Consider the following 25,308-nt stretch of genomic DNA (forward strand, 5'->3'; position numbering starts at 1 on the left):
AGGGCCAAGTACCAGGAAGGGAACAGTCAAGTACCCAAGCCCAGAGTTCAAGACTCAACACTGGCACACAAAGAAAATGAATAAAAAGAAGTAATTTTTACTACAAACTCACAACCAAAGACACACACCATATTCTTTATTTTTAATTTTTAAATTAGGCATCAAATTTAAATTATTGCTTATTAACTAGGTAACCATTTTTTTCACACCAGAGTTCATTCAAGAAGCCACAGGTTTTGCAATTGTTATTACCAAATATGAGTTCTTTTATCCCTATTGATTTAAATTAATGAAGATATATTAGACTATAGAATACTAAATGAACAGACAAAATAACTGATTTTTACTTTAAAAATGTAGAATAACTCAATTTCAATTTTCAATTATCAACAGCAAATCTTACATCTGAAAATGAAAAATCATTCTAGGGCATTTTTTCTTTTGCTAATATCCGAATTTGTACTCAGGGTTTCATTTTAGCATTTGTTATCAAGGACAACAAGATAAGCCAGGAGCACTGGCTATCCTTGTAATCCTAGCTACACAGATGGTAGAGATCTGAGGATTGTGGTTCAAAGCCAACCCAGCAGGAAAGTTGTAAGACTCTTATCTCCAAATAGCCATCAAAAAATAGACAGGGAACTATGGCTCAAGTGGTACAGCACTAGCCTTAAGCACACACACACACACAAAAGCTCAGGGAGAGCACCCAGGCCCAAGGCCAAGGACAGGCACCAAAAAAAAAAAACAACAAAAAAAAACAAAACAAAACAAACAACAAAAAAAAAAACATGATAGGAAGATCAAAACATGTTAGTAATTACATGTAGCATAAGGTTGTGAAAAAATACAAACACACAGACATGATCATTCTTTTATAACATCTACCTTTTAAAGAAGCAATTTGATACAAAAATCACTATAAAATATGAAAAATAAAAAATCATAATTAAAATACGTGAAGGAATATGTTACACTGTGAGAACTACCATTAATATGTGTATGTACAATCTATGCTTCCAAGTCTTTCTTTCCATCTGTGTCAGTCTTCCTGCCCGCCCCCCTTTTTTACCTTATCAAGTATGGTAGTCAGGTGCTCCTTGCAAGACAAAGACTGGAACAGCTCTATACACAATAAAGATGACACTGCATGAGGAAGCAATCGGTGGATGATAATAGGAGATGTGGCAATCCCAAAAATAAGTATTAGTGGAAATTCATGCAGATGTTGACTAGTTTGTAAAGAAAGATATAAAAGTGAAATTTCTTTAGAAAATCTATTTCAATATATCATCCTTTAAGACTAGCTTTTATTTTAACATCTACTTTATAAGGTAATAACAAGTATTCCAAATATTAAAACTGTCAATCATTATATGTTACAGTAATACAAAAATAGTGATTTTTCAGACATTCTAGCTCTGAAATGAAGTAATGGATTCTTTCATTTTATACATCAGAACACAGAAGTATAAAAATGATCAAACATGGCCCCATGGGCAATCTTTTCCTTATTCAAAGACATTTTAGACAACATTTACTTTAACTTCTCTGCCAGTCTGAACTACACTGTTCATCTTACCTATGCTTTCAGAGTTCAGTGACATGAAATTCATTAATTTTCAAGGTAACTGATTTTACTTAAGGACATTTCTTTTTCTTTTTCTTTTGGTTGTGGAGCCTGAACTCCGGGCCTGGACGCTGTCCCTCATCTCTTCAGCTCAAAGTTAGCACTCTACCACTTGAGCCACAGTGCCACTTCCACCTTTTTCTGCTTATGTGGTGCTGAGGAATCGAACTCAGGGGCCTCATGCACGCAAGGCAAGCACGCTTCCATTGAGCCACCTTCCCAGCCCATATTTATGGACAGTTCTATCAGAAACTGTTTTATCCAAATTTGTCTCATACACTTCATTTCTTTGCCCACGTCCTTACACAAAATACAACATATCTTTCCCTGAGTATCATTAAATGTTTCATCCCTTCATTTTTACTCCAAACATATACTGAACAAGATTTATTCTTTGCAATACTAGGATGAATACAAGTAAGTTCAACAGAGTAAAACAGCAGATTCTCAAGAGCTATTGTAAATCATAGCCCTCTGTACTATGGCTGATGATTCTGTCTGTTCTCTCCTGTCAGCTACTGCTTTTTAATACTCCACTAGTATGCAGTTCTATCTTTAAATAATAAAAGGCTTGGATTTTCTCAGTGTCATTACAAGTCCTTTATTTCTTATAGCTAAAGTAGTGCAAGTCTGAGTTCTAAAGGTATGATGTTTTGTTTTTGTTTTATCACTATGCTGTATTGTGTACTTTCCCAGCATGGTAAGCAATTCAGTGTCAGTACTAAGGAAAGTCCTGAGACAGAGATGTGCTTGCCTAGGATATATGAGGCCTTGGATTCCATGTTCAGCACTGCTTAAAAAAAAAAAGAATCATAGCATCTAGAACTGTTATAAACAATGAGGAAGGACAAAGAAAACTACCAAAATATATGATCATAAATTATAACAACTTTAGGCAACTATTGCACAGGAAAGTAGATATACACAGGAAGCAAAAGTAGATGATGGGCTGGGAAGGTGGCCCAGTGGTGCCTTGCATGCATGAAGCCCTTGGTTCAATTCCTCAGCACCACATAAGCAGAGAAAGCTGGAAGTAGGGCGTGGCTCAAGTGGTGGAGCCCTAGCCTTGAGCTGAAGACTTCAGGGACAGTGCCCAGGCCTAGAGTTCAAGCTCCATGACCAACCCAAAAAAAAATAGTAGATGACACCCTAAAATATATACTACAGAAAATGCACACCAGGGGATTTTAAATATAGTTACTTCAACCATGAGTGTGCTAGGAGTGCCTTGAAGATCTCAGGACCTCACATCACAAATGCAGTTTCTCACTACAAATATTATAAACATAAGATAATGTCACTTGCAAAACAATCTTTGTCAGTAAAGCTATATGCAAACTCAAAAACCTCTAAAGACAGGTGTTATGGTTTGTATATGGAATCTATCCCTACACCCTCCTCCCGCCCCTCCCCCCCCCAAAAAAAGCCTATATCCCAAGGTAGTAGTACTATTTTGGGAAGTTCTGGAAACTTTGGGACATGTCAATTGGAACTAGTTTTTGGAATATCTTGCCCCTGACCTTCTCCAATCTCTCAGCCTCCTGGGTGCCAGTGCTAGTTGAACAACTCAGCTCCACAATGTTCTCCCCACCAGGATGGACGAAAACTTCTGAAACTAGGAGCAAAATTAAATCTTTCCCTCTCTTCAAATTGTTTGTGTCAGATACTTTGTCACAGGGACAAGAAAACCAATGTATCATCAAATAAAGCTTGATTTAAAATAAAATTAACCTGGAATAGTTTATTTATTTTATACTCCCTTAGCATGCTAATTAAAAGACTAAATACTTGATTCTTATTCATAAGTTAAAATGTAAATAAAAAACAACATTCATAAAAAAACAAATCATTTTGAATTCTATTAAATTGGTCTTAAAATGAAGATAATATCTCTTAGGTTAAAAGAAATGTTTTCTTAATAGAAAGAAAAATTTTCACAAAAGCCAAGTGACACACCATCTACCTGCTGATAATGATGAAGTCTTGGAGTACTTTTGTGGAGAAGCTTTCCATATCCTTTAAGATAAGCACAACAGGAGGAGAATGCCATTGGCTAGAAGTAATCCTCTTTTTGCTTGGCATTTTGGGGCCTGTCTTCTTTTAAAATATTGTGGAAAGAAGGAGTTAAAAAAGTAAGCCTTACCACTCAAACAATGTTGTAATGCCAAATATTGATGTATTTTCTTTTAAAGACAGTGACAATGTTTCTTTTATTTTTCTCAGTTAATTAACAGAAATTCATTCCAACAGTTACTAACAGGATATTTCTGTGACTGACATGGGGATAATAACGAAGAAGAAAACATTCAATAAAATCAATAACTTATAAGAATGCATTTTCTATTGAAAAAAAAAAGTTAGAAAAACATTAAGAGAAAATTGTTTACACAATTGACTTTCCTTGTTGGGAGAAAGTTTTATTTTGCTTTGCTTTAAGACAAAAACATAAATGCTTTCTAATTAAAGGTATCTGCTCTACTACTGTGAAATTTCAAGCTTAAAAAGAACCCTAGGGGCTGGGAAGGTGGCTCAGTGGTAGAGCACTTGCCTTGCATGCATGAGCCCCTGGGTTCGATTCCCCAGCACCACATAAGCAAAAAGAAAAAAAGCCAGAAGTGGCGCTGTGGCTCAAGTGGTAGAGCGCTAGCCTTGAGCTGAAGAGCTGAGGGACAGCGCCCAGGCCCAGAGTTCAGGCCCCACAACCGGACTCAAAAAAAAAAAAAAAAAAAAAGAACCCTAAACTGCAAATAGTGTTTGATTTCTAAAAAATAACTCAGTGTGGATGAAATTAAGGTACTGTGGTAAGCATGACTTACTTTTAGACCTTTATATAAAGCAAAGGAAACTTATGATGACATCAGTAAAAATATTGAATGGAAAATGTCACCACAAGATTTTTTTAACCCACACTTTCTATGGAACATTATAAACTAAAGCTGTGGTTTTATATTGTAAATACCAAGTAATCAAAGTACTCATTTTCACTGAAAATTATCACAGTAGAATGGAATTTATTTTTAGCTATCTCCTTTGTTGAAATAAAGTTATTTCCTTGGATTTCTAAGCATAGAGTACGTTATATTTAAAAAACAAAACAAAACATGATTATTTCTCAGAGGACTAAATTAACATAGGGAACTGGAAGCATGACACTATCACACAAAAGTAAATACTAAAGCAAGCAGAGTGAAGTACAGCCACTGTTACAGAGATTATATCTGTAACAGAACCATCTTCTGATATAGTTTTACTGTTTTGTTTTTTGTGATTACAGGGCAATGTCCCATAAATACAATGTCTTTGTAAGAACCTCAGCCTTTTTCAGGAATTAGGTTTATTTAATAAAAGTACATACTAAAAAAAAAATAAGTATTATACTGACACCTCTTGCTGCAGAAATACAAGCTTATTAGAGCAATAAAGTAGTAAGAATGCAACTTAAAGTCTCATACAACATTTTCAGGAAGAAAATCACCAATTTGTGTTTACCTTTGTGATAGTCTTATACCAAGTGGTAAGTGAGTCCATTGAACAATGTGTCTTCTTCTGTGTGACCTGAACACTTTCTTCCTCTTTGGATTTTACATCTCCACGGCAGTCTGTCAATTGTGAAACAAACTTTTGCAAAACATGTTTTATATCTGCAAAATAGAAAAAAATATTAAAAAAAAGAACATATATATTCTCTAAAAGCCCTTGAAATATCTTGACTAATATATTACATTATTTGATTTGAATGTAATTTTTTTATATTGATCAATAGATAAAATAATATTTAACATACTATTAATGTTCAGTATCTTTAATACTTAAATTTATTTAGTTCCTACTAAGAATAGACTAAAATATCTATTAAAGTATTACCTAGGCAAATGTGTAAACATAGAAACTATATGTTTAAATCATATTGAACAAAGACTTTAAGATTCCTAAAAAAAGAATCAAAATTGGTATTTACATGAATCATCTTACTAAAGACTGCCTTTATAAACATTTTTACATTTTTAGACCTTTAAAAAATTCAAATCAGTTTATGAAAATGGAACTTATATAAATATGTAAGTCTTGTTTCCAAACACAATCAATTTTGCTATATTAGCATACATATATGATTTCATGGCTTTAGAGTCTAATTTGGCTCTGCCAATATGGACTACCTTTACCATTGACAGCCTATTAAAAGAGAAAATATAATGGTTTATATCTGTATATCTATAAACCTATGGAGTCTACATTCAGTTGGGCTAACTATAAGCCTATTATTTCCCAGTTTTCAGCTTTGTGTTCCAAACTTTTCATCCTACTAGAAGATTCACTGTTAAGGAACACATATTAATGAAATGCATTCACTATTAGTGGCAATGAAGCTGATACAGCAGGAACAGGACCAAAATAAAAGGCACAAGAATTTGCTAAAAGTACTATAATAGGCATGATTATTCTGGGGAGCTAAAATTACTCTGGATGACATTAAATGTCTGAAGTTTTATGCAATACTATGCTTTCCCACAAAAAGGGATTAAAAAGACATGAGAGAAGAGAACAGACACATTTTGTAACATCTCATCAAGAAATTTGCATTTACAGTTTACCTGGACAATCTTTAGCTTTCAACGAGACTACATATTGAGTAACATTACTCTGAATGGCTTCTGTTAGACTTCTGAATATTAAATCGTGATCTGTGACATTCACACCTAAGAAATAATACATGGATACAATTTATTAATCATTTAACAACAATAAAAGATATTCAGGGCTGGAGACATGGCTCAGCTGAGCCAAGTACATGAGACCCTATTACTGGCAAAAAAAGAAGGTATTCAAGACATCAAGCAAACAACCAACTAAAATCATTTAAAAAACATGATTCATAATAGAGATGAAGAAAATATATCATAGAAATGAAGGCATATCAATTATAATTGTAAAGGTTCATGTTAAAGATATAGTTTGGTTCCTGAATATACCCCAAAAGGTTTATGTACTGAAGGCCTGGTACTTACTGGGAGGAAATGGAAGCTACAGAAAGTACATCCTAGTGGAAGGCAGTTAGGGTGTTGTGTATATGTCCTTGAAAGGACAGCCTCTTCACTCTGATCCTGATTGACTGCCTTGGTATTGACCCAAAAGAGCAAGGTACAATAAACTATAAACTAAAACCACTGAAATCATGAGCCAAACCTTTTTTCCTCATCAATTGATTACTGAGTATTTTGTCACAGAATCAGAAAGCTGACTAACACAACTGGTTTATTCGGAAAGATATTTAGCAAAATTCCTCTTTGGAAAACTATTGAATAGGGGTAACTGATCTTTAAAAATAGGAGTGATTTCATTATTTTGTTATTATTTCTTTTTAAATCATTCAAAAACAAAGGGCAACTTGGTTTGGAGGCTGGGTTGAATAAATATCTCCAGAGGTAGCAAAGCATTAAAAAAAAACAAAGGGGACTGGGAAGGTGGCTCAGTGGTAGAGTGCTTGCCTTGCATGCATGAAGCCCTGGGTTTGATTCCTTAGCACCACATAAGCAGAAAAAGTTGGAAGTGGCGCTGTGGCACAAGTGGTAGAGTGCTAGCCTTGAGCTGAAGAGCTCAGGGACAGCGCTCAGGCCCAGAGTTCAAGTCCCATGACCACCCCCCCCCAAAAAAAAACCTTATCATAATAAACATAAATACATACACACACAAATCCTTTTAAGAAAAAGGATAGAAAGCTGGTGACAGTGACTCACACCTGTAATTCTCGCTACTCAGGAAGCTGAGATCTGAGGATCGCAGTTCAAAGCCAGCTCGGACAGCAAAGTCTGTGAGTTTTTTTTTTTTAAATGTTTTTCATTATAAAAATAGTGTACAGAGGGGTTATAGTTACATGAGTAAGGTAATGAGTACATTTCCTATTGAGCATTGTTACCTCTTCCTTTGTTTTAATGTGAGACTCTTATCTCCAATAAACCACCCAGAAAACCAGAAGTGGCACTGTGGCTTAAGTTGCAGAGCACTAGCCTTGCGCTGAAGAGCTGAGGGCCAGTGCCCAGGGCTAGAGTTCAAGCCCCAAGACCAACCAAAAAAAAAAAAAACAAACCAAAAAAACAAAAGATAGAAATTTGCCAATATTTCAGAGAATTCTTTCTCTACCATCTTAGAATCCATGTTTAGTAAAGATAGGTATTAGTGATGGATATTTTTAAAATTTTTCAACCTGTAATCTGAAAGTAATTTATATAAAATTCACCCAAGTCCTTTCCTAATGCAGTTAATATAGTGCAACCTGAAACTGAAAAACTCAGCACACGAAAACAATTTATTATAGGTTACTTAATATATCTTAGTATTAAGATGTGATTGTTTTAGAAGAAGACAAAGTCAGGCCCACTGATTTTTCACTGAATCCAAATCTCATATACCTTTATAACACGGATATGGAAGAATAAAACAAATGCAGTTCTTCCTCCTGACAAAAAGTTAAAGAGAACACTAGCTGTACCAGTTGTTTTAATTCACAAATGATCAGTATAACAAACTTCTTGATTTTGAAAGAACATAAACTACAGTTTCATTCTGTAACTAAAAGTTGTTTATTAGAACAAGTTATTCCCCACAATTCTCAGAAATACAACAATTAAAAAGCATACACACATTTGTTCATGCACTCAGTATAGATATGTACATACCAAGAATGAGGGCAGCAGTTGGAATTTCTCTGAGTTTTATTTGGCAGCCCCAGTCACTTGATTTGTGGAATCCAGAATGAGACTTTCGAAGAAATTCAAGTAGACTGTCAAACAGGTTTTTATTTAATTCTTCCTGTAGTTGCTACAAAAAAAAAAAACCCCCACACACACACACACAAAGCTTTATGAATAATCAGTTAACGGTAACATGATGTGTCTTTACTGGTAAAAAGAAATTTCATATTTTTTGCTTCCCTTTGAATGTTCAATAATTTGTCTATAAACTAAAAATACATTTACAAGAAGAAACAAAACCCGTACAACTGTATTAACATATAATGTGCAAGACAAAGTAACTGACACAAAATAAAAGCAAGATGGGGGTAGCTTAAAATGTATTTTGAACTAGAGAAAGAAATTATGGTTCTGGGGCTGGTTGTTGGGATGTGAGAGTAGATATGGGAGTGGAAATGGCAACAGGTTATAAGAGAGTGGGAGAAAAATGCAAGAAACAGAGGCTGTCTCATTATACAGACAAGGTTAGTCATTAGGAGGTCATCTGTGGTAATCTTTTTTTTTTTTTTGGGTCGGTCGTGGGGCTTGAACTCTGGGCTTGGATGCCGTCCCTACGCTCTTCAGCTCAAGGCGAGCGTTCTACCGCTTGAGCCACAGCGCCACTTCCATCTGTGGTAATCTCTATCTGAGCCAAGTGTTAGATTTTCAATCTCTTCTTACTAAGACAGGTCTTTCTTCAGGTGAATACCTTTAGATAAGAAGCCTCTCTGAGGGGCTGGGAAGGTGGCTCAGTGGTAGAGTGCTTGCCTTGCATGCATGAGGCCCTGGGTTTGATTCATCAGCACCACATAAGCAAAAAGAAAAAAGCAGGAAGTGGCGCTGTGGCTCAAGTGGTAGAGAGCTAGCCTTGAACTGAAGAGCTGAGGGACAGCGCCCAGGCCCAGAGTTCAGACCCCACAACCAGACCCCCCCCCCAAAAAAAAAAAGAAAGAAAAAAGAAAAAGAAGCCTCTACCTGAATCCAGTGTTTACTAAAGTATATAGATGTAAGTATTTTTTACAAAATGATTTGCTACTCAGAACCATTCTTGTGTCTGCAACCTTTTGCAATAGACAGATGCACATGTACCCGTTGCAGTGGCTTATTCTGACCTCCCTCAGTGGTTTTAGAAACAATATGCTAGCTCTAGAGGTACCAACTGCCATCTTTTAGAGCTGGAACATAGAAAATACAGTACCTATATGTGAGGATGAGGGGGTTTAGTTTTAATATTCTCATTTCGTACTTGTAGAAATAACTGAAGGACAATGTAAGAGTGGCATTACCAGTATCATGAAATATCTAAAGCTCTATAAATATGAGTCATCTTAAAGAGTATTCTTGACCAATATTTCCTGTAGTTCACCAAAACTCTTGTAAATTGGTGAGACTGAAGCAGCAGGAGATCGACAGCATGAGTATAGGAGAAAAGTTAACAAAAGAGGTACTCACCTCAGTTTCAGATTTCATCTGTTGCCACAGCAAATGGTAAGTTTCAAATCGAAGCTTATTGTCTTCAGACTCATTTTTCCCTTTGCTAAAGTAGTCTTCTAAAAACAAAGAAAGATGGTTTATACACTAAAAATCTGAAGTGGTGTATACAGCCACATAGTGAGAAATAGAAATTGAAGTTGTTGTTTTTTTTTTCTAAACACACAATTAAAATTTTTTAAAGCTGTAGTATAGCTCACGAGATAGCAAATGCCAGATCCCAAGCTCCAACTCCAGCACTACAAAAAACATAAATAATAATAAATCTAAATTTCCTTTAACTTCTAAATTTCTAAGTTTTTGTTTTCATTTAGCTGAACAGGGTTTTGTTAGGCACGTGGCTCTACCATTTAATCCACACCCAACTTTTTTTGCTTTACTTTTCCAGTAGGTTCTGACATTTACACTTGAGCCTGCCTGTACTATTATCCTTGACCTGGGAGGACAAGCGCTTGCCACTGTGCCCAGGTTTTTACTGGTTGAGATGGAATCTCATAAACATTTGTCCAGTCTGGTCTTTAACCACTATCCTCCTAATCTTGGCCTCTTGAATAACTATGATTATAGGCATGACCTACTGCTCCAGCTCTAACAGTTTTACTTAATGGTTTCTGGTTTGAAACATATACATTTACTATTAATGCTTCATTATTTATTCTCATTCATATTTACTTCTATTATTCTCATATATTTTGGCTTATGCTTTTGCTTTGAATTCTTTTTAATGATTCTATTACTATTTTGATTCCACTGACACACTTTGGTCCAGTCTCATTTAATTTTTTATTCTTTAAATTATTTTTATTTATGCTGGTACCAAAGGTTGAACTAGGGTCTTGAGCTCTTGCTTGCTCACAGCTGGCAATCTACCACTTGATCCAACCTAACTTTTTGTTAATTTTGGAGATGATATGATGGATTTTTCTGCCTGGGCTGGCTTTGAACTTCTAACACTGATATCATGTATCCTGAGTAAGTAGGTTTACAGTTCTGCATGACTGGCACTGGCTTTAAGTCTATATATTTTATACTCTTGATGTTTTCTCCAACGTGTTAGCCATTTTTCAAAATAATTTTTATTATAGTGTTTTTCAAACTTCAAAACTACAATTCACATTAAGAAAACATTTTACACCATAATTTAACACATACACAAAAACAAAACCAAAAATCACATGGAACAATCCTTATCATATAATAGCAAATGTTTTCTTTTCTTGTGGCATGATTCACTAAACTGATTTTATAATTCACAATGGTATATGACATCTAATTCGGAAAAAAAAAACATTCACTTACTGACAAATAGATTCTTTCTCCCACTAATTTGACCTTTTTTTTTTTTTTTTAATAAATACTTGTCTATTTAAGCTATTTTTCAACTTTATCTTCCATTATTACTGAATCTAACTTTATTTCTATATTAATCTAGAACTCTTTAAAGTACTGAATCTAACTCTATTTCTGTATTAATCTAGAACTCTTTAAAATACTGTATCTTGCACTGTCATCAATCAATGTTACTCTTTACATTAAAAAAACAAAATAGGCTGGGAATGTGGCTTAGTGGTAGAGTCCTTACATAGCATGCATAAGGCCCTGAGTTTGATTCTTCAGTACTACAAAAATAAATTTTTTTTTAATCAGGATACTTTCTAATTTAGAGACATTAAAAATAGACTAATTCCTCATATTAAAAAAACAGGACTTCCTATAAAAATAATTTTATAATAATTTTTTAATTTCTCAAAAATTATTACATAGGTATTTTGATCATATAAGATGAAATTTAAAATCAATTCATGCCCATTTGTAGCTAAAACAATAACCATTCCCTCCCTTTCCTGGATAACTGTGTAAGCCAAAAAAAAAAAACCATGTGCAAGCTGAGGCCTGAAACACCAGTGTACACCTGTCACCCCAGCAATAGTAAGTTGCAAGTCTGAAGCCAGCCTGAGCCTCTGTCATAAACACACAAGCAAGAAAGCAACAGAGAGAAAGAGAAATAAGTTTCACATACAAAAGCCATCACAAACCTTTGTTAAATCAAATATTTTTTAATTTATTATAGTTTTCTACTTCCTTCATATTTCCTGTTGTATAGAACCCTGAGTTCAAGCCCCAGTTCAGTCAACAAAGGAAAGTTACTAAATTAAAATGCAAAAGAAAAAATAAAAAAGCAAGATATTAAGAGGTAAAACAGTAACAAGGTAGCTTTAAACAGAAAAACACGTCATTTTATATTGAAAGTGGGTAGAATCACAGTAAAATGTTCAGGGGCAAATCAAGGCATAAATTTATTTGCTGAAGTAACACTGCAACAAAATTCACAGTGAAGAACCTAGGCTGTGCAGTTATCTAGAGAATACTGAGGAGAGGAAGTAACCAGTGCCTCAAGGGCATGCCCAATGTCTTCAAGTCAGACAGATGGTGGGGAAAATGCAGCACATCTTTCTACTTCTCTGTTTCAAGAAATGCAGCTAGTGAAGGCAAGTGCTAATAAGTGTATTGATATTCCTCATTCCTGCTCCATCTGTCTCATAATTGGCATCAATTTCTTGAAGATTTTCATATTATAACAGTATCTGTTGGTCTTATTGGCACAATAAAAATTTTATCAAAGGTCTAAAACAGCTCATATTATAAAACTATGCATATCACATTTACTGGCACTACATACTGAAAATCTTATTACTTTATAAATGGAATTCAGCACAAAAAGTTCTAAGCAACTATTTGTTTCATATAGAGGTGGTTATATTAATTAATAGACCATGGGCTCTGGAATCAGACAGTTGGGTTCAAATCCCACTCTACCATTAAAGCACATTAACACTGAGAAAGTTCTTTCTACGTATTTGCACATATTTTAATGGAGATAAAAATTCTGATATACTCTTAGAAATACAAAAATATATAGTGTAAAGTTCAGGTAGTTACTCCGTTTAAGAAACTCTTGGGGCTGGGAAGGTGGCTCAGTGGTAGAGCGCTTGCCTTGCATGCATGAGGCCCTGGGTTCGATTCCTCAGCACCACATAAGCAAAAAGAAAAAAAAAGCTGGAAGTGGCGCTGTGGCTCAAGTGTAGAGCGCTAGCCTTGAGCTGAAGAGCTGTGGGACAGTGCCCAGGCCCAGAGTTCAGGCCCCACAACCAGACCCCCCCAAAAAACAAAAAGAAACTCTTGAGCTGGGATGTAGAGCACTCACCTAACATGTATGAAGCCGTGGGTTCAATCTCCAGCAACGTACACAGACAGAGACACAGAACTGGATACTTAAATATAAGTCTGTACTACTGAGGATAACTAGGCAAAGGGTAGAGAACTCTCTATTATTTCTTACAACTGCATATGAATCTACAATTGTATCAAGATAAAAAGTTCCCCAAAATGATTCTAATAACCACTTTTTGACTAACAATCATGTTATTTGCTTGAAAAGTCTTCTTAACTTGATCACTAAACAGACTGTCTAAAGATAAATGCTTCAAATGAAGGCATTTTTCATTTAGTTTTATTGAAATATAATTTGTAAGTAAAATACTCATTTTAACAACTTGATATTGTCAGCCAGTGTACATAACCATCCCTTGAAGGTGGAGATCAAGACAGATAACAATTCCATGACACTCAAGTTTCCTCTTGTCTTTTCACAACCAATGCTCACTACTTCCTCTCAGGAAACTGACACTTTTACATTGACAGCAGAAACTGGTAGAAAAGGTGTGAAGGATTAATATAGGCAGCAACTCTGTCCCATTTGAAAACATAATGTCTTCTGCTGCTCATTCTCAGGTTTTCCCTTCCTTCAGCTGAGAGAGGGAGTCTTACAACACAAACTACAAGGCTGAGGTACTTGACAGTCCACAGTAACACAAATTATTTACTATTCACAAAGCACTATGTGTTAGCTTTTAGAGGAATGAGATAAGGATGACATCTTAATAAACCAATCTAGACCCTGCCTTTACAGATGTGGAGACCTAGGGAAACACCAGAGCAAAGGCCATACAACCAGTTAAGTGTTAGGTGCACATTCCAAATTTCTTTAGTTCTAATCTAGGTATGTCTATATCTTGGTAGAATTACTGTAAGAGATCTAGGACTTCAGAGGTTCCTCCCCCCCCCCCCCCCCCAACATATGTTGGTATGCATGGAGTGTATTCCTAAATTCCATTTAGATGATTTTTCTTTATCTTTCCATTTAGATGATTTTTCTTTATCTTGCCAACTATGTTAGACTGACATTTCTGTGAGAAGATGTATTTTATGCAGAGACAATTCAGTCCAAAATCTACTGGCTCCATTACTTTGGGCCTGAGACAAAGCAGAACATCCAAGTAGCTAGAGGATCAGGAGGAGGAGAATGATCACTTCAGGTTGCCAGAAACAAGATTAAAAAAAAAAAAAAAAAAAAAGCACAATTCCAGCAAGCCACTGCCTCCTATTAGACACACCCACGACAATACAGTTTCCATACCATCCTTCAATAGTCCACTCAAATTTTGCATCCATTAATGGATAAAATAATTATGTCCAGATCCACATGATCCAATCTTCTCTAGAAACACCATCAGTGGCACCCAGAAGTATGCTTTACTAATCATCTAGGTATCTCTTAATCCAAATAAATTGACAATCAAAATTAACCATCACAGCAAATTTATTTATAAAACGGCATACTATAACCAGTTGATTCTTTGTTTTTCCAATCCTGGAGTTTGAATTTGGGGCCTCTCACTCACTCAGACTGCTTACTCAGGTGGCACTTTCTCTTTTGAACTATGACTCCAGATCTACTTTTTGTGCTTATTCTTTTTTTCTTTTAATTTTTTTTTTATTGGTGCTTATTCTTGAGATGGAGTCTGATGACTTTTATTGCTTGGAATGATTGTGAATCTCCATCCTTTGGATTTCAATCTCCTAAATTCAGGGCCTGGGCACTGTCCCTGAGCCTTTCTGTGCTTAAGGCTAGCACTCTCACTTGATCTACAGGGACATTTCTGGTTTTTTCTGTGATACTGAGGAATCAAGCCCAGGGCTTCATGCATGCTAGGCAAGCACTCTACCATTAAGCCACATTACAGCCCAATATTATTTATTTCATCCAGTAATATTTTTACATAATTTTCATTAGAAAATACAAATTTCTATTTTTTCTCTTACACTTTTCTGTATTAGTTTTATTATATACATATACACACACATATACATATTTCCTCCATTACTAGACATCTGTGTTCCTAATCAGCATTTTTATTTGATCAAAGATCAATATACTTTTCTAGTAGAAAATGATTTTCATTTTCATTTCAGAAGTTGTAGATAAAACAATTATGGCACACAAATCCTTAAAAGATTTTTTTTTTGGGGGGGTCCGGTCATGGGGCCTGAACTCTGGGCCTGGGCGCTGTCCCAAGGCTAGCGCTCTACCACTTGAGCCACAGCACCACTTCCAGCATTTTTCTTTTTGCGTATGTGGTGCTGAGGAATCGAACCCAGGACCTCATGCATACAAGGCAAGCGCTCTACCACTGAGCCACCTTCCCAGCCCAAAAGGTATTTTTATTTTACAGCTTTCCTTTTAAGTATACATTTATATTCCCCTTTAGATCATTCCCTGAAGTATTCCTTTCTCCCTTCAGTCAATATCACTACTGAAATATATACCCTTTACAGCAACATGCAGAGAAAGCCAAGCTTAGAAAAGAAAATTAAGTTAAATTAAGTATAGGTCTTCATATTGAAGATGAAATGGGAGAAGAAATAGCGAACAAATTTGATCTTGAGACACTTACCTATTGGTACAGAGATCTTTCTCTTCTTGAAGCTTGGTTTAAACACAAAACAGCCCTAATTTTTAAAAAGGGGGGCGGGGGGGAATAAGCATAAAGTCAAATTAGGTACAGAGCAAAAAAGTGCCCAAATATTCATGGATGTGCAGATTTTAAAAGGAGGGAAAGATGTTTCTTGGTTTCTAAGAAAGCACATTACTTATTTCACTTTTATTCTTTGAGACGCTAATAGGTAGATGAAAATAAACTTGATTAAATTTAACTAATGGTTCCATTTTCACAAGACTTAGTGGAAAATAACATAAATATTATGTATTAAAATGAAGATCAACAATGTTCAAATAACACTATTCATTCCAAAAGAAGTTTGTTATTGCCAGGCACTGGTGGTTCACACCTGAAATCCTACCTACTCAGAAGGCTGATATCTGAGGGTTGCAGTTCAAAGCCAGCCCAAACAGAAAAGTCTGTGAAACTCTAATCTCCAGTTAACAACCAAAAAGGCAGAAGCAAAGCTGTGGCTCCTGATAGAACACTAGCCTTGTGCAAAAAAAAAAACGAAAACAAAAACAAAAACACACATTATCCAGGCCCTTGAATTCAAGTCCCAGGGCTGGCCAAGTAACAACAACAAAAAAAACTAATTGGGTCTACTTTATAATCATCCCAATATAAGTATTCTTTCCTAAAAAAAATCTCATTTTCAGTAAGATACACAAAAATAAGAGGTGGTTGAAGACTGACCACTCAAAACCTATAGATCTGTATTGAGAAGAACAAAATCATCATCCAAATAAAAATATGTGTACTGTCAAATCTTTTCTGTCTTTGAAGCTGGCATCACAGTCTGCTGAAACTTTAAACCTCAGGATTTGCACTTCCTCTTTCGACTCTCATAGACCATTTTAATCAGTTAAAAATGAGATGTTTGGGTAAGCACTCATCATTAATTCACTGGGAGAAATGTTTGTACACTTTCTTCATCTATATTTTTCATCAGACAGCTTGACTTTAGGGGCTTCCCCATGCACTTATGGTCCAGAATACACTATCCAGAATAGCTTCCTATAATGACAGAAATCTCATACATCTATTCTGAAATAGTAGCAACAGTCACAAGGGTTATTAAGAGGTCAAAATGTGGCTTAGTGCTACGAGAGAACTGAATATTGAATTGTACTTCAATTCAAATGAATACCAAAAGAATATTGAATACCAAATGAATATTCAAAAGAATGCCACTCTGGACAGTACAACTTGAGGATTGATCTTAACTACTCTGACTTGTAGTCCTGGGAGTCACCTAGGCAGTCCACTTGAGAGGTCTACATAACCTCCACTCCCCCCATACACACATACTTGCATTACTTTTTCATTCTCAATTTTCCTAACGTTCCTATTCTTTCTCTACTACCTGATTGTTTTCCATTATTTCTGTCTTCTAAGGGGAAAAAAAGGTGTTAGGCTATCCCTTTCCCCAACTCTACACCTGCCAAGCTTCTACTCATTTTTCAGGTAAAGCCTAAATGCTGCTTTCTTCACAAAGCCGTCGCAGACTCTCATCTGCGCTAAGTTTTTCCCACTCCTCTTATTCTTTTGGAACTTTTTTCCCTCGCTAACACTTACCACAGTTGATGAACGTCCAATCAACGTCTTTCTTCCGTGCAAAAACCGGTCTGCACGGCTCATCTAGGTATCTCAATACCTAACGTGGTGCTAGGCACACAGTCCATATTGATGACAGGGAACAAGTAGAGAATGATAGGGCGCATCCTCGGGACAACAGACCTCCATAAAACAGAAAGTAGAAGTCCTCCAGGCCGCACCACGAGGGAGACCCGCGACCTGCGGCCCCACACAGTCGGCCTCCCCTGGATCCCGAGCAAAGACAGGCGAACTCCGTCGGCCACCCCGCCCCTCCAGCCAGGGAACCGAAACCTACAGAGCCTCTGCTCCATCCCTTCTTCAAAGACGCCTCAGGCGGTGGTGGGGCCACCGTGAGCGCCCGCCCCCACGTACCTTGGACACCGAGGAGGTAGCCATGGTCCGAATACCTCGGCGTCGTCCCGGTGCGCCGGAGTTTCCCGCGCGCCCTCGCGGCGGCAGGGCAAAGGTTAGTGGCGTGCTATACGGCTTCTTGATTGGCTGGCGATGCGGGTTTCCGGCGTGAGGGGGCGGGGCGTGCGGAGGAAAGTGGGAGGTAAAACTGGAACTCGCCGGCCGCCGCCGCCGCCGCCGCCGTCGCCGTCGCCGCGCGCTGGCTGAGGCCAGGCATGGCGTGTGGCTTCCGCAGGTCGATTGCCAGTCAGGTATTTGTCCCCGCACGGGCCGGGGGGTGACCAAGATCCCAAGTCCCTTCACTGCTTTGAACTGGTCCTCATCCCGCCGGTTCTGCGGACCCTTGCTTGCCCGCTCCCCCCCCCCCCCCCCCCGGCCCCGAGCGGCTGGGCGAGCTCTGCGTGCGGTGGGGAATGTCGGGGAGGACCTCTGTATTGATGTGAAAAGTCACCCCCAAAGGCGCTTGTGGCCTTCCCAGCCCAGAGTTCAGCGTGCTTTCACCCTGGGTGCAAAGCCTTAGGGACCATTGGACCTTGCAGAAATTAGTGTTCCTCACACTTGTGTGAAATTGAGAATGGATCCGAATTAATGTTCTAAAGAGAAACTTATTTCTCTTGTGTTCTCTTATACAGTCTGGGCCTAAAATTCGTTTTTGGGTAAATCTCAAAGAAATCCATGGCACTGTTTTTGTTTTTGCTTCAGGGTCATATTTGAACAACTTTACAAGGATGCAGTTTAAAAAAAAAAACAACTTCGGAAGAGATCTGGGATTCAGCAAGCGTAATTTTTTAAATTCACTAACTACTTGTAAAATTTTGCAAGGAAACGTTCCACTCTGGGTCTTTACAGACCCCCTTCCTTCTTATTAGTGCATAACTTAATATCCATCATTTGCCCAGTGTATTACTCAACCGAAGCTCGTTTTTATTTTGTCTTGGCATTTGAAGGGAAATTCCTCTGCCATGCTGCTCTGGCAGTGTTAGATTTCCTAAGGTCACCAACATTACCTTTTATGCGACAAACCTGAACTTAACTACTTTCTTGGGTAAAGGAAAACACTGCCTCATCAATGCTCTTGGTAGTGCCTCAAATTAGGAAAATATGGTTAGATTTACTGAGAATTTAAGGCCAATTTGTCAGTGACAGAGGGTGGAGGTGGGTAGGGATAATCACCAGGTAAGAATCCACAGCTGGCTGTGAACCCTGTGGCTCATGCCTGAAATCCTAGCTACTCGGGAGTCTGAGATCTGAGGATCGCAGTTCAAAGCCAAGCCCCAGAAGGAATGTCTGTGAGACTCTTATCTGCAATTAATCTGAAGAAAACCAGAAGTGGTGCTGTGGCTCAAGTGACAGAGCGCTTGCCTTAAGCTGAAGAGCTCAAGGACAGTGCCCAGGCCCAGAGTTCAAGCCCCACAACCCACCAGTAATAATAGTAATAATCCAAAGCTGCCCTTGGTCTAACACTGTTTATGTGGCTGGTGAAATTACTTGGCAAGGCATCAAAGCATCTTGATGCTTTACTTTCTTCTGAAGAATTGGTACGTTTTTCAGGAAGCTTCTATACCAAACAAGGTCAAGTCTCCAAAGATTGTAAAGTTAGCTAATAAAGACAAAAGAAATAATGAAGGCATGTTATAGTGAACTATCGATTTCTAGACTAGATAGATTGGTTCAGTTATTCAGTTGATGCTTTGCTTTCTCAGCCCGTAAGTCAAGATAGCAAAATTGGGGATTTTATACAGTTGTCATAATTTGATTCTGAACCTGGCAAGTTTAACTCCTAACCAAATTTGGCACCTGTCTAGAGCCAGACTAATATTTCTTGACCTTGTATTTAGTATCTTGGTAATAGAAACAGGGTTGCCTTTGTGCCACAGAAATGAATGGTTGAGGACTGCTCATAGGCTATAACGTCCTTTTTCTACTGGATGCTAAAGTTTTAATAGTCACTTAGAGAATTGGGGAGATCATTAGGCAGGCAAAATAGAAAGAGATGGAAATCTGTTGTATAGAGTTCAGGTGTTCATTCACAAGGTAAGGAAATTTTTTTTGCAAGTTTCTAAGGCTGTCACATTCTTGAGCTTTAGTGTTGCTAGAGGCCAGGAAAGTCTGTCAGGTGTAGTTCACGTTCTGAGAATCTTATCCAGTAGTCATCAGAGAGAGATTTTGATGTATCTCTCTGGCTCTTAAGTTAGAATATGTTAGGGCCCAGTCAGATGAGGCTGCTCAGATCTACTTAAAAGTTGTGGCTTTGTACTTTGTCTCTGTCCTTATATATTTACCTACTTCCCTGCCATTTTCAAGGACCCCAGCTTTTCTAAGGTTGGATTGATTATCTCATTCCAAGTTTTTTTTCTTTTTTTCTCTGCTTTAATCTTTGTTTTTTTTAAAAAAAAAAAATCTCATTTCTTTCTGCATCATACTTTTGTTTCCAGTTATTAAAATTTTCTTTTTTTTTTTTCTTAATCGGTTCTGGGGCTTGACTTCAGGGCCTGGATGCTGTTCCTGAGTTCTTTGGCTCAATGGTAGCGCTCTACCACTTTGAGCCATAGCTCTACTTCTGGAGATAAGAATCTCCTGGACTTTCCTGTCTGGATTGGCTTTGAACCATGATTTTCAAATCCTAGCTTCCTGAGTAGCTAAGATTATAGGCATGAGCCACCAGTGCCTGCCTCCTTTTTGTTTTTGTTTTTTAAATAAAAGTTTAACTTTTTAAAAAATTTCAAAAAAATTAATTTTAAAAACTTCAAATAAGTTTTCAGACCTCTTTCTTTCTCTTGCTGGGGCATGAGGTGTGTTCCTGGAGCTTGAACTCTGGGCCTGAGCTCTGTTCCTGAGTTTTTGTACTCAAGGCTAGCGCCTCTACCATTTGGGCCAACAGCCAGCTTTTTTGGTAGTTAATTGGAGATGTGAGTTCCATGGGCTTTCCTGCTCAGGCTAGCTGAGAAACTTGAAGTTCAGCCCTCAGCTGGAATTAAGAGTGTGAGCCACTGGCTATGGTTTTCAGATTTTTAATCTGTTTTTCACTTTTTCTTTCAGCTCTTCTTTTTAATTGTGGGGAAAATACATATAACATAGTTTGCCATCTTAACCATTTCAACTTATAGTCACTAACTGCATTCACATTGTTGGAGAGCCATAACTACCATCTACATGCAGAATACTCCCTCCATAAATAATGCCTCCAATGTCTTTTCCGTTCATTACTAAATTTTCATCTTACAGGATGGTTTGTGCCTTTTGTAAAGCTTCTATTGAAGCTTTTGAAGCTCGTTTTTTTTTTTTTTTTTTTTTTTTTTTTTGTCAGTAAGACAGCCTGGTTTTAGAATGAAGTTTTATGAAAAGTTTGGTCCTGTTAGATTAGTCTTACTTGGTCTTGAGGAAATTAACATAGGTTGGGGGATAATGTTTATTGTGCTTTCCTGCTGTTCTGGGAAATAAGTTATATATGTCTGTCGCATGTATGTCATTTATTATAGAAATGCCTAATCGTTGTTCAAGGGGCTTCAGTTTAACATATCCATTTAGGTGTGCAATGCATTCTGATTAGTTTAACTTTCCATCATTTCCCTGCCCCCATATCCCTTTCCCTCTAGTTTCAAGTTTCTTGGTTCCAAAACTTTCTGAATGAAGATTATCTTTGAATTTTCATTGTTGATCTTTTCCCATAAAATTTTTCTTAATTTTTAAATTTACAAACATAAAATTTAATCCTCCTCTGTACTTTATGTTTATACCCTTTCCTAGCCTTCAACTCTTGACAGCCAGTATCATTTTTTACTCATTGGTTAACGTTAACCACCTAAGCCACACCTCCAACTCCCATGTATCTTTTTCTTAATCCTTATGGTTTTGGAATTTCCAGAATGCCAAAGGAAATGTATATTCTCTTTCTGGTTTTTTTGATAACAACAAAAGAATTCTCTGTTCAGGCTTCTTTAGTTTAGCATGATGCATTTAAGATTTAGTTGTTAAATATATCAGTAGTTTATTTCTTTTGTGTTAAGTAGTATTCCATTCAATCTACCCAATATGTCTAACAGTCTTGCCCTGTTTTGTTTCTTTTGACTTTTCAGCTTTCCAGAGTTTTGGATCTTCCACCAGAAAACTTGATCAAGTCAATATCTGCAATTCCAATTTCCAAAAAAGAGTTAAGTGAAGTATATTTCTTAAAATATTGAGCTTGAAATGTTGAATTTTTTTGGCAATTCAAAAAACAAAACCAAAGGGACTAGGAATGTGGCTTAGTGAAGCCCTGGGTTCAATTCCTCAGTACCACATAAACAAAAAAATGGCACTGTGGTTCAAGTGGTAAAGTGCTAGCTTTGAGCAAAACAAGCTCAGGGACAGTGCCGAGGCTCTGAGTTCAAATTCAGAACAAAAAAACAAACCCACTTGTGGGCTGGGAAGGTGGCTCAGTGATAGAGCGCTTGCCTTGCATGCATGAGGCCCTGAGTTCGATTCCTGAGCACCATATAAGCAAAAGAAAAAAGCCAGAGGTGGCGCTGTGGCTCAAGTGGTAGAGCGTTAGCCTTGAGCTGAAGAGCTGAGGGACAGCGCCCAGGCCCAGAATTCAGGCCCCATGACTGGACCCAAAAAAAAAAACCCACTTGTTAGGCTTCTATTTTTAGACTAGTCCTTAAAGTTAATTATAAACTTTTTTATTCAACCAATTCCAATTGACTTAATAAAATTAAATTTGTAGTTGAGCATGGATAGCTTATTGCTATAATCCTAGCTACACAGAAGATTGCGATTTGAGGATCACAGTTGGAAGCAAGCTGGGGCATGAAAGTTTGATTCTTCATCTCCAATGAAATACTCAAAAAAAGCCAGAAGTAGAGCTGTGGCCTAAGTGGTAGCGTGCTAACCTTGAACAAAAGAAGCTTATGGACAGTGAGCCCCAGCACCAAAAAAATTGCATTTTAGAATCTGATATGTGCTAATTATTTTTGTGTTTGCTATACTACCAGTGAAATTAGTATTTAATTGCATAACAGAGATAACTTCAAGGCTTTTGAAGTTACTAAAGGCTGAATACTGTTGTACCATATTTATCTTCTACATAGTTTTGTTTTCATTTTTTTAGACCATTTACAAGGAAGCATTTGTTAGAATTGTTTACTCATAGATTCTGTTTTTGTATTAGCAGCAAGGAAATATCTGTCTCCTTGTGAGTTTAGTTAGCACGACTGATACTTACCATTTGAGTGGGAAACTTCAATACTAGGATAAAATGCAGTTTCTCCACCAGCCCGGTATCACATAGTCTGCCTGGTCAAAATACTCAAAGAAAAGAGCATCTACACTAAACATGTACAGACTTTTTTTCCTTGTCATTATTTCCTAAACAACATAGTACAATGACTTACATAACATCTACTCTGCATTAGGCATTACACATAATACAGAGTTTATTTAAAGTATACAGAAAATATATGTAGGATATATACAAACATTACACTATTTTATATAATAGGCTTGAGTGACTAGGGAGTTGGGTATCCACAATGTGTCTTAGAACCAGCTCCCCTGCAGATGACTATACTGTCAGCCATATGGTAATGTCAGGAATGTAGAATTTCAGTATTAAATTTAGAAAAGATATAAGGATATTAGTACTGTTATGTCATGGGATCAAAGTTTTGGGCCACCTAGCTTATTGATTGAAATAGGATTTCACTCATCTTTTGTGGCACCAGCCTGAAATTTTGATCCAGTTCTGTCTTCCAAGTAGCTCAAGAGGTCAACAGGCCCAGGAAAATTCTTAATGGTCATTGTAAACTAGTTTTGTTAATGGGATGGTAATCAGAAGTCACACAGGGATTTTAGTCAATTTCCTGAGTGATATGAAAGAGGTCACTTGTGCCCCTCCAGAATATGTTATGTGACTAGTTAGACATGATACATCTTACTCTGCCTAGTTTCTACTTTGCTCATGAGCATCAGATATTAGTGTGGGTAATTAACACAAATATTTTATAGGGAAGGGGAAATATTGTAAACCTTGGAACTGTTTCAAACCTACAGAAAAACTAGTAGGGAAAATGGAAAGTGGTCTTCTAAATTGTCAAAGCTCTATCTTCCTCTTTCACTTTTGTGATGATTTTTGTTTCAGTAATGTTACAAATACTGTTCAAGTCACTGATATACTTTGACTCTATCCCCTCCCTTCTTAAGGGTAACAACTGTGATAAAGCAGTATTACTGTTGTTGATGCGTTGCATTGGGCTTATTTTTACAGTTTTATCCTCACCTGGAAGAAAAGTCAATTGGCAGTGTTCTTTAATGAACCTCTGAGCTGAGTATTAAGAATGATACTCTTTTCTTCCCTCCTTCATGTTGAAACTCAAATTACATTTTAAAAACTCTTTTGCTTTCATGTTCAGAGATCACTAGTAGCAAGCATTAAGATAGATGCAGCATTTTAAAAGAAGTCTAGATACCTGGGCTTTTTTAACCCTACTTGTTAGTTGCGGCAGGACCCAAGAGGGAGAAATTTAATTTTAAATCTCTCCCTATTTCAAAAATAGAATAAAATTGCAATTTTGGAAGATTTAAATGATAAGAAAAAAATTCTGAGTAAATAGTAGGGAATTACTAATTCCTTTACCTTTAGTTTTGTATATGTAACATCTGATAAAATGGTGTTGGTGTGGTTAGCACAGTGATTAGCAGTTGTTTACACTAGAAATATTTGTAAGAAGACATTATCCCTTTCTCTTTTCAATGTCTGTCTATAGAGAAGTAGCAGATTTTCAGCTTTCTGTGGAGTCTTTACTGGAAAACAACAGTGACCTTTCAAGACCAGATATTCAAGCTCAAGCCAAGAGACTGGCAGAAAAGGTATTTTGTCTCTATTTAACATTATTCATGACCTTAGACGTTAAAGGGGGGGAAATAGCCCTACTAGCATGAATTCCTTAGTGTTTCTTTGTTTATAGAATCTTGGAAGATACCATTTAAATTCATTTTTACCATATACTAGAGGTTACAACAATTTTTCAAATTATTTTTGAAGCATTTCCTCTTGAGCTAGTATTGTTCACTGTTTTTATTAAGTACTTACAAGAGAGCTGAAGTGTTGATTAATTTTACACATTGAAGCTAGTTGAGTGTTTGAATTTAGAAAAAGCTTGATAAAGTAGACATGTGGGTAACAAGTTTTAAAATGAGTTTCTAAGAGCATTAAAGAGAAGAAATGATTAGACATAGAGTCATTATAAGAAGTAGATGACTTAACCTACATTTGTAAGTTTTCTGATGGGTATTATATTCTAAAAGAACAATTAAAAAGATTGTAAAGGCCAGATGCCAGTGGCTCACACCTGTAATTCTAACTACTCAGGAGGCTAGATCTGAGGATCACAGTTCAAAGCCAGCCTGGGCAAGAAAGTCCATGAGACTCTTATCTCCAATTAACCACCAGAAAACCAGAAGTGACACTGTGGCTCATGCGGTAGAGTGCTTGCCTTGAGCTGAAGAGCTCAGGGACAACACCCAAGCCCAGAGTTCAAGCCCCACGACTGACAAAGAATTTGGAATGGGAAAAAATAAATTAAAGCTGGGACATGGCAGCATACACCTGTAATCCTAGCACTTGAGCAGC

At 36.9% G+C, this 25,308-nt stretch overlaps 2 protein-coding genes across 7 annotated transcripts in view; one reads left to right on the top strand and one right to left on the bottom strand.

The window, feature by feature from the left end:
- Positions 1 to 17,739, bottom strand: part of Orc3 (origin recognition complex subunit 3) — a 50,834-nt gene extending 33,095 nt beyond the window's left edge. Inside the window, exons 1-9 of one of the 6 annotated variants that reach the window (XM_042679513.1) lie at positions 17,661 to 17,721; positions 17,268 to 17,429; positions 15,645 to 15,699; positions 9,811 to 9,905; positions 8,305 to 8,446; positions 6,223 to 6,327; positions 5,120 to 5,271; positions 3,594 to 3,727; positions 1,073 to 1,232 (exon numbers count right to left, since the gene is read on the bottom strand). In XM_042679513.1, the coding sequence (XP_042535447.1) occupies positions 1,073 to 1,232; positions 3,594 to 3,727; positions 5,120 to 5,271; positions 6,223 to 6,327; positions 8,305 to 8,446; positions 9,811 to 9,905; positions 15,645 to 15,699; positions 17,268 to 17,330 (906 nt within the window). In that variant the 5' untranslated portion in view covers positions 17,331 to 17,429; positions 17,661 to 17,721. Of the gene's footprint in view, positions 1 to 1,072; positions 1,233 to 3,593; positions 3,728 to 5,119; positions 5,272 to 6,222; positions 6,328 to 8,304; positions 8,447 to 9,810; positions 9,909 to 15,644; positions 15,700 to 17,267; positions 17,430 to 17,660 lie in introns of all 6 variants that reach the window. The other 5 variants (XM_042679514.1, XM_042679512.1, XM_042679517.1 and 2 more) reach the window with 5 other exon arrangements.
- Positions 17,740 to 17,869: 130 nt separating this feature from the next.
- Rars2 (arginyl-tRNA synthetase 2, mitochondrial) overlaps positions 17,870 to 25,308 on the top strand; it is a 43,120-nt gene continuing 35,681 nt past the window's right edge. Inside the window, exons 1-3 of the mRNA XM_042679603.1 lie at positions 17,870 to 17,950; positions 21,776 to 21,849; positions 24,443 to 24,545. Of these exons, the coding sequence (XP_042535537.1) occupies positions 17,915 to 17,950; positions 21,776 to 21,849; positions 24,443 to 24,545 (213 nt within the window). The 5' untranslated portion in view covers positions 17,870 to 17,914. The remainder of the gene's footprint in view (positions 17,951 to 21,775; positions 21,850 to 24,442; positions 24,546 to 25,308) is intronic.

This window comes from Dipodomys spectabilis, unplaced genomic scaffold (genome assembly GCF_019054845.1).
Source record: "Dipodomys spectabilis isolate Male_0828 unplaced genomic scaffold, ASM1905484v1 ptg000053l, whole genome shotgun sequence".
NCBI classification, from domain to species: domain Eukaryota; kingdom Metazoa; phylum Chordata; class Mammalia; order Rodentia; family Heteromyidae; genus Dipodomys; species Dipodomys spectabilis.